Source organism: Bos indicus, chromosome 5 (genome assembly GCF_029378745.1).
Source record: "Bos indicus isolate NIAB-ARS_2022 breed Sahiwal x Tharparkar chromosome 5, NIAB-ARS_B.indTharparkar_mat_pri_1.0, whole genome shotgun sequence".
In the NCBI taxonomy this organism is placed as follows: Eukaryota; Metazoa; Chordata; class Mammalia; order Artiodactyla; family Bovidae; genus Bos; species Bos indicus.
In genome coordinates, this window is record NC_091764.1 from 25,161,587 (window position 1) to 25,180,372 (window position 18,786).

Consider the following 18,786-nt stretch of genomic DNA (forward strand, 5'->3'; position numbering starts at 1 on the left):
CATGTGTTCCCCATCCTGAACCCTCCTCCCTCCTCCCTCCCCATACCATCCCTCTGGGTCGTCCCAGTGCACTAGCCCCAAGCATCCAGTATTGTGCATCGAACCTGGACTGGCAACTCGTTTCTTACATGATATTTTACATGTTTCAATGTCATTCTCCCAAATCTTTCCACCCTCTCCCTCTCCCACAGAGTCCATAAGACTGTTCTATACATCAGTGTCTCTTTTGCTGTCTCGTACACAGGGTTATTGTTACCATCTTTCTAAATTCCATATATATGCGTTAGTATACTGTATTGATGCTTTTCCTTCTGGCTTACTTCACTCTGTATAATAGGCTCCAGTTTCATCCACCTCATTAGAACTGATTCAAATGTATTCTTTCTAATGGCTGAGTAATACTCCATTGTGTATATGTACCACAGCTTTCTTATCCATTCATCTGCTGATGGACATCTAGGTTGCTTCCATGTCCTGGCTATTATAAACAGTGCTGCGATGAACATTGGGGTACACGTGTCTCTTTCCCTTCTGGTTTCCTCAGTGTGTATGCCCAGCAGTGGGATTGCTGGGTCATAAGGCAGTTCTATTTCCAGTTTTTTAAGGACTCTCCACACTGTTCTCCATAGTGGCTGTACTAGTTTGCATTCCCACCAACAGTGTAAGAGGGTTCCCTTTTCTCCACACCCTCTCCAGCATTTATTATTTGTAGACTTTTGGATCACAGCCATTCTGACTGGTGTGTAAATGGTACCTCATAGTGGTTTTGATTTGCATTTCTCTGATAATGAGTGATGTTGAGCATCTTTTCATATGTTTGTTAGCCATCTGCATGTCTTCTTTGGAGAAATGTCTATTTAGTTCTTTGGCCCATTTTTTGATTGGGTCATTTATTTTTCTGGAGTTGAGCTGTAGGAGTTGCTTGTATATTTTCGAGATTAGTTGTTTGTCGGTTGCTTCATTTGCTATTATTTTCTCCCATTCTGAAGGCTGTCTTTTCACCTTGCTAATAGTTTCCTTTGATGTGCAGAAGCTTTTAAGGTTAATTAGGTCCCATTTGTTTATTTTTGCTTTTATTTCCAATATTCTGGGAGGTGGGTCATAGAGGATCCTGCTGTGATGTATGTCAGAGAGTATTTTGCCTATGTTCTCCTCTAGGAGTTTTATAGTTTCTGGTCTTACATTGAGATCTTTAATCCATTTTGAGTTTATTTTTGTGTATGGTGTTAGAAAGTGTTCTATTTTCATTCTTTTACAAGTGGTTGACCAGATTTCCCAGCACCACTTGTTAAAGAGATTGTCTTTAATCCATTGTATATTCTTGCCTCCTTTGTCAAAGATAAGGTGTCCATATGTGTGTGGATTTATCTCTGGGCTTTCTATTTTGTTCCACTGATCTATATTTCTGTCTTTGTGCCAGTACCATACTGTCTTGATAACTGTGGCTTTGTAGTAGAGCCTGAAGTCAAGTAGGTTGATTCCTCCAGTTCCATTCTTCTTTTTCAAGATCACTTTGGCTATTCAAGGTTTTTTGTATTTCCATACAAATTGTGAAATTATTTGTTCTAGCTCTGTGAAGAATACTGTTGGTAGCTTGATAGGGATTGCATTGAATCTATAAATTGCTTTGGGTAGTATACTCATTTTCACTATATTGATTCTTCCAATCCATGAACATGGTATATTTCTCCATCTATTAGTGTCCTCTGATTTCTTTCACCAGTGTTTTATAGTTTTCTATATATAGGTCTTTAGTTTCTTTAGGTAGATATAGTCCTAAGTATTTTATTCTTTCTGTTGCAATGGTGAATGGAATTGTTTCCTTAATTTCTCTTTCTGTTTTCTCATTATTAGTGTATAGGAATGCAAGGGATTTCTGTGTGTTGATTTTATATCCTGCAACTTTACTATAATCATTGATTAGTTCTAGTAATTTTCTGGTGGAGTCTTTAGGGTTTTCTATGTAGAGGATCATGTCATCTGCAAATAGTGAGAGTTTTACTTCTTCTTTTCCAATTTGGATTCCTTTTATTTCTTTTTCTGCTCTGATTGCTGTGGCCAAAACGTCCAAAACTATGTTGAATAGTAATGATGAAAGTGGGCACCCTTGTCTTGTTCCTGACTTTAGAGGAAATGCTTTCAATTTTTCACAATTGAGGATAATGCTTGCTGTGGGTTTGTCATATATAGCTTTTATTATGTTGAGGTATGTTCCTTCTATTCCTGCTTTCTGGAGAGTTTTTATCATAAATGGGTGTTGAATTTTGTCAAAGGCTTTCTCTGCATCTGTTGAGATAATCATATGGTTTTTATTTTTCAATTTGTTAATGTGGTGTATTACATTGATTGATTTGTGGATATTGAAGAATCCTTGCATCCCTGGGATAAAGCCCACTTGGTCATGGTGTATGATCTTTTTAATGTGTTGTTGGATTCTGATTGCTAGAATTTTGTTAAGGATTTTTGCATCTATGTTCATCAGTGATATTGGCCTGTAGTTTTCTTTTTTTGTGGCATCTTTGTCAGGTTTTGGTATTAGGGTGATGGTGGCCTCATAGAATGAGTTTGGAAGTTTACCTTCCTCTGCAATTTTTTGGAAGAGTTTGAGCAGGATAGGTGTTAGCTCTTCTCTAAATTTTTGGTAGAATTCAGCTGTGAAGCCATCTGGACCGGGGCTTTTGTTTGCTGGAAGATTTTTGATTACAGTTTCAATTTCCGTGCTTGTGATGGGTCTGTTAAGATTTTCTATTTCTTCCTGGTTGTACTTTTCTAAGAATTTGTCCATTTCTTCCACGTTGTCCATTTTATTGGCATATAATTGTTGATAGTAGTGTCTTATGATCCTTTGTATTTCTGTGTTGTCTATTGTGATCTCTCCATTTTTGTTTCTAATTTTGTTGATTTGATTTTTCTCCCTTTGTTTCTTGATGAGTCTGGCTAATGGTTTGTCCATTTTATTTATCCTTTCAAAGAACCAGCTTTTGGTTTTGTTGATTTTTGCTATGGTCTCTTTTGTTTCTTTTGCATTTATTTCTGCTCTAATTTTTTTTTTTTACCCCAAATTGTTATTTATTTTCATGAGAGGGGGGAAAAAGAACCTTTTATGATAGTGAAAATATATTTTATTTTTTAATACAATAGCTGCCAGCAATATACTGGTTCCAGAGAGAGAAAAGAAAATACAAGCATTCTACAATAAGCTTTCATTTTCCTTTTCAAGTAATTTAAAAAAATGCTTCAATTCTGTTCAAGTTTATGATTTGGGGGAGTTGAAATTTTTTTCCATAATAAAAGTATAATTTTGAAAGCCCCAACCTTGGTAATTTGTAAAGGATGGGATAAAAATGATGATACAGTATAATAATGAATGTTTCTCTCTCTCTGAATCAAATACTGATTATAACCAGTGTAAGAAATTGGTTAATCAATAAATTTGATGAAATGTGTATCAAAATGTTCATGAAAAAATACATTTCTATTTCTTCTCATTTTTACCATGTAGATATTTTCTAAATGGATTAATTCAAATGCACAGAAATAAAAGCTATCTACACGCAGCTCTAAAGAGATTCAAAACAACAGAAGTAAATGTGCCTAAATTCTAAAGTCAAACAAATGAGTGTAAGAATAAATGTCAGAAACCTCTTCATTGTATACAGATTGCTCAAGGGTTTAAAGATAGTTGTATAAGCCAAAGTTACCAAGAAATAAAATCTTGTATGAATTTTATCACAAAAGTCAACAATCTTGGTAAAAGGAAATAACAGAACTATACAGAAAATCCACATCTATACATTTTTTTAAAGGGAGAAGTTATATCAACTGAAATAGTAGACAGCCTTCCAAATGTTGAACACAAAAATTTCTCAGAATCCCTTGGAAACTATAAGATCTTCCATTCAGACTCTTATCTTGTTTAAGTGAAACAAAAGGGGTTTAAATGAAGGGGAGAATGATTCAGTAGTTGTAGAAATAATATCAGACTATTTCTATTACATCAACCCATACACTACATGAACTACTATGAAAACTTTTCATGTCCCAAATTTCCCAAGACTGTAAGCTATGATTTTTCCACAAATGTAAGATGGGGTTAAAAAGGTATGTTCTAGGGTCATCTAGAAAGATAAGAAAAACTCCATATTGTATCCATTTGGCTCAGGGAGATTTCTTTGCTTTACCTTTTTTAGAACTCCTTATTGCTGAACAAAGTTAGGGTACCCACCATTTTGTAATTAAGTATTGGATGATGACTTATCTTGTTCCAGGAAGAAGCACTATCAGGTTATATATTGAGAAATTCTGTGGCAGCAGCTTCCATGGGTGAATTGCATCACTTGTGCACCAGTACACAGACAGCTGTCTTCACTTTTCACTTACTTTTACCATAGGACCAACTTGGCGTCAGGTGATACTGAATCTTGCCTCATAGCTTAAAGCATAATTCAGGCGAAGCAGGGCGTCTGTTTCAAGTGAATGGTGGACTAAGTGATGCAGAGTAGAGGGCTAATGCGGAAAGAGCTACAGTCCTCAAAACAGGGATGAAGAACACATTCTGAAATTCAGTTGTGAAGAGTTTGCCACTTTGGATATTTATTCTCTTCTTTTTAAAAAATGTACCCCATGATTACACTTGGCTTTCTCTCTAGATATCCAAGGAATGGGGAGGGTCTATCTGTTATAATTTTGATGAAGGCAGAGTTGTGTTTCTGTAGAAAGACAGATCTTATTACTTTATCAGGAAAGTTAGATGAGATTGAGATTGAGATTGGCAAATGGACAAAAGCTAGTAAAAAAAGATGACTCTGCTCTAATTTTTAAGATTTCTTTCCTTCTACTAACCCTGGGGTTCTTCATTTCTTCCTTTTCTAGTTGCTTTAGGTGTAGAGTTAGGTTATTTATTTGACTTTTTTCTTGTTTCTTGAGGTGTGCCTGTATTGCTATGAACTTTCCCCTTAGGACTGCTTTTACCGTGTCCCACAGGTTTTGGGTTGTTGTGTTTTCATTTTCATTTGTTTCTATGCAAATTTTGATTTCTTTTTTGATTTCTTCTGTGATTTGTTGGTTATTCAGCAGTGTGTTATTCAGGCTCCATATGTTGGAATTTTTAATAGTTTTTCTCCTGTAATTGAGATCTAATCTTACTGCATTGTGGTCAGAAAAGATGCTTGGAATGATTTCTATTTTTTTGAATTTACCAAGGCTAGCTTTATGGCCCAGGATGTGATCTATCCTGGAGAAGGTTCCATGTGCGCTTGAGAAAAAGGTGAAATTCATTGTTTTGGGATGAAATGTCCTATAGATATCAATTAGGTCTAACTGGTCTATTGTATCGTTTAAAGTTTGTGTTTCCTTGTTAATTTTCTGTTTAGTTGATCTATCCATAGGTGTGAGTGGGGTATTAAAGTCTCCCACTATTATTGTGTTATTGTTAATTTCTCCTTTCATACTTGTTAGCATTTGTCTTACATACTGCGGTGCTCCCGTGTTGGGTGCATATATATTTATAATTGTTATATCTTCTTCTTGGATTGATCCTTTGATCATTATGTAGTGACCTTCTTTGTCTCTTTTCACAGCCTTTGTTTTAAAGTCTATTTTATCTGATATGAGTATTGCTACTCCTGCTTTCTTTTCATCCCTATTTGCATGGAAAATCTTTTTCCAGCCCTTCACTTTCAGTCTGTATGTGTCCCCTGTTTTGAGGTGGGTCTCTTGTAGACAACATATGTAGGGGTCTTGTTTTTGTATCCATTCAGCCAGTCTTTGTCTTATGGTTGGGGCATTTAACCCATTTATGTTTAAGGTAATTACTGATAAGTATGATCCCGTTGCCACTTACTTTATTGTTTTGGGTTCGAATTTATACACCGTTTTTGTGTTTCCTGTCTAGAGAATATCCTTTAGTATTTGTTGGAGAGCTAGTTTGGTGGTGCAGAATTCTCTCAGCTTTTGCTTGTCTGAAAAGCTTTTGGTTTCTCCTTCATACTTGAATGAGATCCTTGCTGGGTACAATAATCTGGGCTGTAGGTTATTTTCTTTCATCATTTTAAGTATGTCTTGCCATTCCCTCCTGGCTTGAAGAGTTCTATTGAAAGATCAGCTGTTATCCTTATGGGAATTCCCTTGTGTGTTATTTGTTGTTTTTCCCTTGCTGCTTTTAATATTTGTTCTTTGTGTTTGATCTTTGTTAATCTGATTAATATGTGTCTTGGTGTGTTTCGCCTTGGGTTTATCCTGTTTGGGGCTCTCTGGGTTTCTTGGACTTGAGTGATTATTTCCTTCCCCATTTTAGGGAAGTTTTCAACTATTATCTCCTCAAGTATTTTCTCATGGTCTTTCTTTTTGTCTTCTTCTTCTAGAACCCCTATGATTCGAATGTTGTAGTGTTTAAAATTGTCCTGGAGGTCTCTGAGATTGTCCTCATTTCTTTTAATTCGTTTTTCTTTTATCCTCTCTGATTCATTTATTTCTACCATTCTATCTTCTAATTCACTAATCCTATCTTCTGCCTCTGTTATTCTACTATTTGTTGCCTCCAGAGTGTTTTAAATTTCATTTATTGCATTATTCATTATATATTGACTCTTTTTTATTTCTTCTAGGTCCTTGTTAAACCTTTCTTGCATCTTCTCAATCCTTGTCTCCAGGCTATTTATCTGTGATTCCATTTTAATTTCAAGATTTTGGATCAATTTCACTATCATTATTCGGAATTCTTTATCAGGTAGATTCCCTAGCTCTTCCTCTTTTGTTTGGTTTGGTGGGCATTTATCCTGTTCCTTTATCTGCTGGCTATTCCTCTGTCTCTTCATCTTGTTTAAATTGCTGAGTTTGGGGTGTCCTTTCTGTATTCTGGCAGTTTGTGGAGTTCTCTTTATTTTGGCGTTTCCTCGCTGTGTGTGGGTTTGTACAGGTGGCTTGTCAAGGTTTCCTGGTTAGGGAAGCTTGTGTCGGTGTTCTGGTGGGTGGAGCTGTATTTCTTCTCTCTCCTTTCGAAGAGTTGGGTTGCTTTTCTGGGTGCCTGATGTCCTCTGCCAGCATTCAGAAGTTGTTTTGTGGAATTTACTCGACGTTTAAATGCTCTTTTGATGAATTTGTGGGGGAGAAAGTGTTCTCTCTGTCCTACTCCTCCGCCATCTTGGCTCCTCCCCCTGGGGAACATTGTTTTAAGATCAAAAGTATTTGAGGTGGAAAAGAATTCTAAATGTGGGGAATTCCCTGGTGGTCCAGCAGTTAGGTCTTGGCATTTTCATTGTGGGAGCCTGGTTTAATCCCTGGTTGTGGAATTAAGATCCCTCAAGCTGCATGGCATGGCCAAAAAAACAAACAATAAAAGAATTCTAAATGTGGATCTTAAATTTTTTATCTCTGAGCACTGGTTATGTTATTACATTGATATTTAAAAGCTGGAAAGCCCATTTTTGAAAACAGTAAATATATTTTCATAGTAATAATTCATTAAAGCTTAAAAATTCATTAGAGCTTAAAAATCACTCTCATAAATATTATCTTATCAATTTCTAATACTCACCCTATGAGTCAGCTAGTGTGTTATCCCTATTTTATGTTATTTTCTTTGTAAATCCTATATATATGCATTAGTGGTAAATTTATCTATCACTCAAATAAAATGATAGAGATTGGATAAAGACAAATGTCATATGATACTAGTTATATGTGGAATCTAAAAAATGATACAAACTAACTTATTTACAAAACAGAAATAGATTCACAGACTTAGAAAGCAAACTTATGGTTACCAAGGGGAAGTGGGGGAGGAATAAACTAGGAGTTTGGGATTAAAACATATACACTACTATATATAAAATAAACAGCAAAGACCCTACTGTATAGCACAGGGAACTATATTCAATATCTTGTAACACTTTGTAATGGGAAAGAATCTGACAAAGGAAATACCTATACCTGAATCACTTTGCTGTTTACTGTGAAACACTGTAAATCAACTATATTTCAATTTAAAATAAATAAATAAAATGATAGAGACTGTACTTATTACAGTAATTATAGTAACACCTATCATTTATTAATCCCCTGGTGGTCCAGTAGCTAAGACTGTGCTCCCAATGCAGGGGGTCCAGGTTAATCAATTTTATCACATGTAAAATGATGCCAATAATTATAGCTCCTTCATAGGGTTGTTAAGAAATTTAATGTACATTTGAAAAAAATAATCTTTATATGTTTGGTTTACTTTTCAGACAAAAGCTCAAATAATGGACTGTTGAGTTCAAAACGAGGTTAAACAATCCTTTGTTTTTCCTTTGATGTGGACCTCTTCAAAGTCTCCACAGAATTCACCACAATATCACCTCTACTCCATGCCCTGACCCCTAGGCTGTGAGGCACGTGGGATCCCAGCTCCCTGACCAGGGATTGAACCCACACCCTCTGCACTGGAAGACAAAGTCTCAACCACTGGACCAACAGGGAGGCCCCCGGATTTAATAATCTTGACAAGAGATAGTCAACAATAAAGCGGATGGGACCTGGCCCAGTCTTAAAGTAGCCCCGCTTCTCCAGGTACAGCACATGTGAAGAAACCATTCAGCAAAATTCAACAGGCACAGTTCTAGGTGCTGAAAAGACAGGGTGAAGAGGACTGACCTCTGCCCTAGTGGACCTTACATTCTAGTTGGAGAAGGAGAGGAAGGAAAGAATGAAGGGAGGAAGAGAGGAAAGAGAAAGGAAATTACAGGTAGTGGTAACTAATGATAAAATTAAAACAGAGCAGTATAAAAGAGTGATGATGGGGTATGTGTGTTTGGTTCCTTTGAATTGGGAAGTCAGGGATATCTTTTCAGAGGAGGTGACATTCAGGTTGAGATTCAGACGATGATGAGGAAGAGTCAACCATAAAATTATATGGAAGAAAAACATCTGAAGCAGAGTGCATAGCAAATGTAGAGAACTTAATTTAGGGATGGCTTGATTGTTAAATGAATTCATAGCACATAACAGCTGGGGCATAGTAGGTGTCATGGAGTGGTATGTGAGGTGGTCAGAGGACAAGTAGGAAGGAAATCACAGAAAGGCCTGCAGTTCATGATAAGAAGTGTGGATTTTATTCTTGGTGCAATGGCTGCAGTAGGAAAGCCAGTGGAAGAAAGAGGGTGTTACCAATCAGAGCTGACAGAAGCAAAACTTAAGCCATGCCCTGAGAAGACATCAAATGAGAAAGCTGGGCAGCCAATAAACCTCTGAAGCTTTATATAAATAGACCTACTTAATGCTCACATGACAATCTGATTTCATCCACTGAGTACCAATTACAAGACCAATCGTGGATGCAAACTGACCAAGTTATGCTGAACTGCATTTAGGCAGAAAGAGTTGAAAATGAAGAGACAACGGACTTCTAAAAAGAGCAGCAACTTGCTGGGGTCTTGAGAAAAGTTATAGCAGGCTCAAAAAACCCCAGACTAGATTAATATTTCCGGGGCTTTTCAACCCTGGTATTACTGACATCTTTGACCAGATGATTCTGTTGTTGGCTGTTATGTGCATTGTAGGATATTTAGCAGCATCTCTACACACCAGATTGTCAAGAGTGCCACAACTGCCTAGTTGTTAACAATCAAATATGTCTTTGAAATGTGAAAGTGAAGGGAAAGTGAAAGTCACTCAGTTGTGTCCACCTCTTTGCAACCCCATGGACTATACAGTCCATGGAATTCTCCAGGCCAGAATACTGGAGTGGGTAGCCTTTCTTTTCTGCAGGGAATCTTCCCAACCCAGGGACTGAACCCAGGTCTCCCCCATTGCAGGCAGATTCTTTACCAGCTGAGCCACAAGGGAGGCCCTTAGACATTTCCAAACGTCCCTGGTTTGGAATGGGCTGGGGGCGCTGTGCCTGCTTGAGAACTCATAAGCTGACAACTTTTAAGCTTTGTGATGTATGTTCTAAGACAGGTTGAGGTATTTTAATTTCCACTTCACAAATTAAGAAATTATTGTAATTAGAGGGTAAAAGTGTTGTGGAATGACTAGTTTCATTATTTCATTCATCTTTGTGGGCTTGACACAATTTCATGGTTGTTAATCACAAATCTCTTATTAAGTACATGACAGAATGTGGTCCACTGGAGAAGAGAATGGCAAACCACTTCAGTATTCTTGCCTTGAGAACCCCATGAACAGTAGGAAAAAGCAAAATGATAGGATACTGAAAGAGAAACTCCCCAGGTCAGTAGGTGCCCAATATGCTACTGGAGATCAGTGGAGAAATAACTCCAGAAAGAATGAAGGGATGGAGCCAAAGCAAAAAGAATACCCAACTGTGGATGTGACTGGTGATAGAAGCAAGATCCGATGCTATAAAGAGCAATATTGCATAGGAACCTGGAATGTCAGGTCCATGAATCAAGGCAATTTGGAAGTGGTCAAACAAGAGATGGCAAGAGTGAATGTTGACATTCTAGGAATCAGCGAACTGAAATGGACTGGAATGGGTGAATTTAATTCAGATGATCATTGTATCTACTACTGCGGGCAGGAATCCCTCAGAAGAAATGGAGTGGCCATCATGGTCAACAAAAGAATCCAAAATGCAGTACTTGGATGCAATCTCAAAAACGACAGAATGATCTCTGTTCATTTCCAAGGCAAACCATTCAATATCACAGTAATCCAAGTCTATGCCCGAACCAGTAATGCTGAAGAAGCTGAAGTTGAATGGTTCTATGAAGACCTACAAGACCTTTTAGAACTAACACCCAAAAAAGATGTCCTTTTCATTATAGGGGACTGGAATGCAAAAGTAGGAAGTCAAGAAACACCTGGAGTAACAGGCAAATTTGGCCTTGGAATACGGAATGAAGCAGGGCAAAAACTAATAGAGTTTTGCCAAGAAAATGCACTGGTCATAACAAACACCTTCTTCCAACAACACAAGAGAGGACTCTATACATGGACATCACCAGATGGTCAACACCGAAATCAGATTGATTATATTCTTTGTAGCCAAAGATGGAGAAGCTCTATACAGTCAGCAAAAACAAGACCAGGAGCTGACTGTGGCTCAGACCATGAACTCCTTATTGCCAAATTCAGACTTAAATTGAAGAAAGTAGGGAAAACCACTAGACCATTCAGGTATGACCTAAATCAAATCCCTTATGATTATACAGTGGAAGTGAGAAATAGATTTAAGGACCTAGATCTGATAGATAGAGTTCCTGATGAACTATGGAATGAGGTTCGTGACATTGTACAGGAGACAGGGATCAAGACCATCCCCATAGAAAAGAAATGCAAAAAAGCAAAATGGCTGTCTGGGGAGGCCTTACAAATAGCTGTGAAAAGAAGAGAAGCAAAAAGCAAAGGAGAAAAGGAAAGATATAAACATCTGAATGCAGAGTTCCAAAGAATAGCAAGAAGAGATAAGAAAGCCTTCTTCAGCGATCAATGCAAAGAAATAGAGGAAAACAACAGAATGGGAAAGACTAGGGATCTCTTCAAGAAAATCAGAGATACCAAAGGAACATTTCATGCAAAGATGGGCTCAATAAAAGACAGAGATGGTAGGGACCTAACAGAAGCAGAAATATTAAGAAGAGATGGCAAGAATACACAGAAGAACTATACAAAATAGATCTTCACGACCCAGATAATCACGATGGTGTGATCACTGACCTAGAGCCAGACATCCTGGAATGTGAAGTCAAGTGGGCCTTAGGAAGCATCACTATGAACAAAGCTAGTGGAGGTGATGGAATTCCAGTTGAGCTATTTCAAATCCTGAAAGATGATGCTGTGAAAGTGCTGCACTCAATATGCCAGCAAATTTGGAAAACTCAGCAGTGGCCACAGGACTGGAAAAGGTCAGTTTTCATTCCAATCCCAAAGAAATGCAATGCCAAAGAATGCTCAAACTACCACACAATTGCACTCATCTCACACGCTAGTAAAGTAATGCTCAACATTCTCCAAGCCAGGCTTCAGCAATATGTGAACTGCGAACTTCCTGATGTTCAAGCTGGTTTTAGAAAAGGCAGAGGAACCAGAGATCAAATTGCCAACATCTGCTGGATCATGGAAAAAGCAAGAGAGTTCCAGAAAAACATCTATGTCTGCTTTATTGACTATGCCAAAGCCTTTGACTATGTGGATCACAATAAACTGTGGAAAATTCTGAAAGAGATGGGAATACCAGACCACCTGATCTGCCTCTTGAGAAATCTGTATGCAGGTCAGGAAGCAACAGTTAGAACTGGACATGGAACAACAGACTGGTTCCAAATAGGAAAAGGAGTATGTCAAGGCTGTATATTGTCACCCTGTTTATTTAACTTATATGCAGAGTACATTGAGAAATGCTGGACTGGAAGAAGCACAAGCTGGAATCAAGATTGCCGGGAGAAATATCAATAACCTCAGATATGCAGATGACACCACCCTTATGGCAGAAAGTGAAGAGGAACTAAAAAGCCTCTTGATGAAAGTGAAAGCGGAGAGTGAAAAAGTTGGCTTAAAGCTCAGCATTCAGAAAACGAAGATCATGGCATCCGGTCCCACCACTTCATGGGAAATAGATGGGGAAACAGTGGAAACAGTGTCAGACTTTATTTTTCTGGGCTCCAAAATCACTACAGATGGTGACTGCAGCCATGAAATTAAAAGACGCTTACTCCTTGGAAGGAAAGTTATGACCAACCTACATAGCATATTCAAAAGCAGAGACATTACTTTGCCAACAAAGGTTCGTCTAGTCAAGGCTATGGTTTTTCCTGTGGTCATGTATGGATGTGAGAGTTGGACTGTGAAGAAAGCTGAGCACCGAAGAATTGATGCTTTTGAACTGTGGTGTTGGAGAAGACTCTTGAGAGTCCCTTGGACTGCAAGGAGATCCAACCAGTCCATTCTGAAGGAGATCAGCCCTGGGATTTCTTTGGAAGGAATGATGCTAAAGCTGAAACTCCAGTACTTTGGCCACCTCATGTGAAGAGTTGACTCATTGGAAAAGACTCTGATGCTGGGAGGGATTGGGGGCAGGAGGAGAAGGGGAAGACAGAGGATGAGATGGCTGGATGGCATGACTGACTCAATGGACCTGAGTCTGAGTGAACTCTGGGAGTTGGTGATGGACAGGGAGGCCTGGCGTGCTGCGATTCATGGGGTTGCAAAGAGTCGGACACGACTGAGCGACTGATCTGATCTGATATGTCAAGCATTATCTTTGGGACGGGGGATAGAGAAGTGATAGAGAAGTGATTAAGTAAGCAAACTATCTTAACCTGTATAGACTTAACACTTTGATGAGAAGAGAGAGGGCAAACAAATAAATAGAAATATCATTTATAAAGTTAGAAAGTATTAAGAGTAGCAAAAATGTTAGGAAGGGGACTAAATAATACCAAAATGGGCACAGGGTGGAAGTATGAAATAAGGCAAATAAGAAAAGTCTTACCACAAAGGTGATATTTAAATAAAGACTTAAAGGAAATAGAGTATACAATGCATAAAGCTGAAGAAACATCTAGAACCAATTGCCTAAGGCAAAAGTGGAGCTGGGTTTGTTGTGAAATAGCAAGGAAATCCGGATGACTGGTTGATTTGACCACTTTTGCTTAAATCAACCAATAATTTGGCCAAAATAAAGTTCTCCATTGACTTCATAATCAGCTTTGAAATGGCAATTCCTTGATGTGGTTTCTTGGGGGATAAGGAACAGGGGAGGACTGGTCCTGACCACCTTATAACCTTTTGAGAATGTAAAGTGACCCTATCAAATAGAGAATAAATTCCATATGTTTTACTTATAGTTAGCTCCTTCAGTGCACTCCAAAAGGGGGAAGTGGTCTTCACATTTTCTCTTTTCCCATATTTTCCTTTTTGGTTTTATCTAAAAGAAAAGAAAATTTTCTGATTAAAAAAGACAAAAAATATCAGTCAAAAGTAAGTTACTTTTAAAGAAAGTAAACTATAATTTGACAAAACTGAGCTATATTATTACCTGATCAAAAAAATAGATGGGTCCAGTGTCCAAAAATTTAATTTCAGTAAAGTCTTCCATTCTACCAGGAGACCTAAGAAGGAGAAACTAGAATTCTGAAGTTAGGTTATCATGTCTGTAGGTAATATTTCAAAGCATTTGATGGTTTTAAAATTTAAATATTTTATTTTCAATGAAATGTAAAAAAATTAAGGGGGGGCCCAACCCTCCCTTTACCTCTACATTCATTTCATAGGCTATTGACTTGACATTGATGCAATCAGGATTTCGTGCTCATGTCAATACTGAGTTTCTCAACCTTCATACTACTGACATTTTAGGCCAGGTAATTCTTTGCTGTAAAGTGTTGCCTTGTGCTCTGTAGAATGTTTAGCAGCATCTCTGGCCTCTACCTACCAGACACCAGTAGCATAACTTCTTACTCAGACAACAAAAAGTATCTCCTGACACTGCCAAACGTCTCCTGGGAATTAAAATTACCTCTTATTGGGAATGACTATGCTAGTGTAATGGCCAGGAGATGAAAGTTTTGATAGGGAATGATCTGGTGCCTATGAAGATGAGTGATACTACTGATGGCAGGGTCATCAGCACAGTGCAACTCAAACTGTGTCCCTGCACACCTATGGGCACCTTATCTTTGACAAAGGGGGCAAGTATATACAATGGAGAAAAGGTAGCCTCTTCACTCAGTGGTGCTGGGAAAACTGGACAGCTATGTGTAAAAGAATGACAGAACACGTCCTAAAACCATACGCAAAAATAAGCTCAAAATGGATTAAAGACTTAAATGTAAGGCCAGACACTATAAAGCTCTTCGAAGAAAACATAGGCAGTACAATCTTTGACAAATTGCAGTAAGATTCTCTCTGACCCACCTTCCAGCTTGACGGAAATAAAAACAAAAATAAACAAATGGGACCTAACAAAACTTAAACACTTTTGCACAGCAAAGTAAACTAAACAAGATGAAAAGACAACCCTCAGAATGGGAGAAAATTACTGCAAATGAAGCAACTGACAAAGGGCTAATCTCCAAAATATATAAGCAACTCATACAGCTGAATATCAGAAAAGCAAAAAACCCAATCAAAAAATGTGCAGAAGACCTAAAAGACATTTCTCCGAAGATGACCAATAGACATATGAAAAGATGCTCAGCATTGCTCATTATTAGAGAAATGCAAATCAAAACTACAATGAGGTATTACCTCACACCAGTGAGAATGGCCATCATCAAAAAATCTACAAATAATAAACGCTGGAGAGGATGTGGAGAAAAGGGAACCCTCCTGCACTGTTAGTGGGAATGTAAACTGATATAGCCATTATGGAAAACAGTATGAGATTCCAGCAATCCCATTACGGGGCATAAACCTTGAGAAAAACCACAATTCGAAAAGACACATGTACCCTAATGTTCAATGCAGCAATATTTACAATATCCAGGACATGGAAGCAACCTAGTTGTCCATCAACAGATGAATGGACAAAGAAGCTGTGGTACATATATACAATGGAATATTACTCAGTCATAAAAGGGATAAATTTGAGTCAGTTGTAGTGATATGGATGAACCTAGAGCCTCTTATATAGAATAAAGTAGGTTAGAAAGAGAAAAACAAGTATCCCATGTTAATGCATACATATGGACACTACAAAAATGGTCCTGATGAATCTAGCAGAGAATGGACTTGTGGACACAGCAGGGGACAAATTGAGAAAGCAGCATTGACCTGTATACACTATTACATGGGAAGTTGCTAAATAACACAGGGAGTCCAGCCTGGCACTCTGTGATGATGTAGAGGGGTGGGTTGGGAAAGGGGAGGTAGGCTCAGGAGGGAAGGGATATATAATTATACAGATATATGTATAATTATGACTGATTCATATTCTCGTAAAGCGGAAACCAACACAAAATTGAAAGCAATTTTCCACCAAATAAAAAATAAATAAAATTTAAAAAAAATGTGGTCCCTGGGCCAGCAGCATCAGCATCACCTGGGACCTTGTTAAATTGCCCTCATGGGTTTGCAATGAAGAAGATGAGTACACAATAGAAGACTGAGCAGCTGCAACAGCATCAAAGAACTGGGACATGCAGTAGACTGAGGAGTATTAGCTATTATTAATAAGAAAATGTTTCCAAGGCTCAGGCTTGACTCTTTCCAAGGCTGAGAATCTGTTTAAAAGGAGACTTGAAGTACACTAAAAGCTCCTGTTTAATTAAACATCTCTAGCTCATTGTCTTGCCACTATGGCTAAAGTTTCCATATTGAATAAATTGTATCTCCAAAATCCCTGGTTAAAGTGTAAATACAGGTATTTATGCTCTGATATATACATTTGTGAAAAATATCATGCTCTGTAAAATTATGCACTGAAAATAATCTGGTTAATGAGAAAAATAAGATTAGGACACACTAGTTAAAATGTATGCCACTTTGGAACCAAAGCACAAAAGAAAAACAGTAATTGGCACCACACAAAGAGCTTAAATAGTCCAAGCAGGCAGCTGTGGACAGAAGATGCCTCAGGGGATATTTAAAATAAACAGTAGAAATGCAAATTTATGAGTACTGAAATAATGTGGATGAAGTAGACCTTGCCAATGGGATTGACTTTAAGTTGGGTACAGAAAGAAATTAAACCTGCCAGAATCTAAAAGCCCTAAGTCTGGGGGTGTGCCCTTCTGGAAAATGATTCCTGAGTACTAGCACTCATTTTTAGCTTTTTTTTTATTTTTTAGGAGTTGAAAGAGCTCTTGCCCATGCAGCAGCTGAACCAAAGACTTTTCCTTGTCCAATTGTTACTTCTGTGACCCCTACTTTACTAGAAAAATCAGGTATGGAAAATTGAGAATGACAATTTCTACTTACACTGAAATCATTCACTTATTTAACAATAATTAGCTAATTTGCATTATAGAAACAGAAATTGTGGTAAAGAGACAAAATGTTTCTTTGGGAAGAGAGAAGAAATAGCTTAAGCTAAAAATAAATATAAAGTGTTTCATATGAGGTCATTATCAGCTTGAAACAGAGAGCAGGCCTTGAAGAAATCAAGGAGGTAAGTATAGCAAAAGAAGGCAGTAAAAGGATGATTCTGAGAACATCAAACATTAAAGAACTTCAAACAGTTCTAGCATAGACACACAGCAAAAGGAAAGTTGGAGCTATCAAAAACTCAAGCACTAAGAATACCCTACATTCATCAAAAAATAGAAAAAGAAAATCTTCCCTACTCAATCTACAAAGCAAACATTACCCTGATACAAAAACCAGGCATCACAAAAATAAAGCCACAGTTCAAAATGGTTGCACTATGTTACATTTCAGGCTTTCTGCAACTATAAAGTGGTGGTTATGGAAACCATGGTCCTCAGTATCATTTTCTAGAACGCAGCCATCACCTATTCCACATGTATTCTCTTTAAGGATTTTTTTCTTAATTTTTCTTAATCAATCCTGCTGTTATTGCTGTTTCTTAGCAAAACTAGAAAAAACAAAACTGCAAACATTGAACATAGCATTTTAGAAATTAAGATATTTAAAAGCTTCAATCTATAGGGAAGGGAAAATCACAATAGGAAAGGCAAATATATAGTAAGGATTTAAGGCCACTTAAATAAAACAGTATGTGGATCAAAAACAACTACACTATAAAACAATTATAACTACAATTAACAGTAAAAGGATAAGCAGGAAAATGTAAAACAACTCATCAAAATTGAAAATGTGGGGAAGGGGAGTATAAAAATGTAGATCTTTTAGAATGTGTGTGAACTTGTATATCTATTAGTTTAAAGCAAATCGATATAGTTATGGGTCCATATACTTGAACTACATAGTAAGCACAAGTCAAAAACAAACAATAGATTAAAAAAATAAATAAAAAGAAAGGAACTCAAGCATACTACAAAAGAAAATCATCAAACCATAAAAGGAGAAACAAAAAGTAGAAATAAACAAAAAAGAACTACAGAAACAACTGGAAGGTAAGGATTAACATGGCAATAGGTACACATGGCAGCCCACTCCAGTACTCTCGCCTGGAAAATCCCATGGACAGAGGAGCCTGGTGGGCTGCAGTCCACGGGGTCGCAAAGAGTCGGACTCGACTGAGCGACTTCACTTTCCCTTTTCACTTTCATCCACTGGAGAAGGAAATGGCGACCCACTCCAGTGTTCTTGCCTGGAGAATCCCAGGGATGGGGGAGCCTGGTGGGCTTCCGTCTCTGGGGTCACACAGAGTCGGACATGACTGAAGTGACTTAGCAGCAGCAGCAGCAGCAGCAAGTACACATCTATCGATAATTACTTTAAGTGTCAATGGACTAAATGCTTCAATCAAAAGACACAGAGTGGCAGACTAGATTAAAAAACAAACAAACATGAATCTGTACTGTGTTGTCTATAAAAGACTCACTTCAGGGTGAAAGACACACACAGACTGAAGGTAAGAGGAATGGAAAAAGATATTTCATGTAAATGGAGACAACAAGAAGGCAGGGGTAGTAACACTCATATCATAAAAAATAAAAGGCCACAAAGAGAGACAAAGACGGGCATTACATAATGATAAAGGGATCAACACAAGGAGAGGATATTATACTTGTTAACATATACGCACCCAATATAGGAGCACCTAAATATAGAAAGCAAAAACTAAAAGACGCAAAGGGAGAAATTGACAATAATACAATAATAGTAGGAGACTTTAACAGGTCACTGTAATCAATGCACAGTTCATCCAGACAGAAGATCAAAAAGGCAACAGAGGTCCTAAATGACACAATTTAGATA

The 18,786-nt window shown here is 37.6% G+C and overlaps 1 protein-coding gene across 2 annotated transcripts in view; it reads right to left on the minus strand.

The window, feature by feature from the left end:
* Nucleotides 1–18,786, minus strand: part of LOC139183070 (uncharacterized) — a 58,456-nt gene that overhangs the window by 25,130 nt on the left and 14,540 nt on the right. For both annotated transcript variants that reach the window (XM_070788974.1, XM_070788975.1), the window contains exons 2-3: nt 13,979–14,051; nt 13,782–13,867 (exon numbers count right to left, since the gene is read on the minus strand). In XM_070788974.1, coding sequence (XP_070645075.1) covers nt 13,782–13,867; nt 13,979–14,038 — 146 coding nt within the window. In that variant the 5' untranslated portion in view covers nt 14,039–14,051. The remainder of the gene's footprint in view (nt 1–13,781; nt 13,868–13,978; nt 14,052–18,786) is intronic.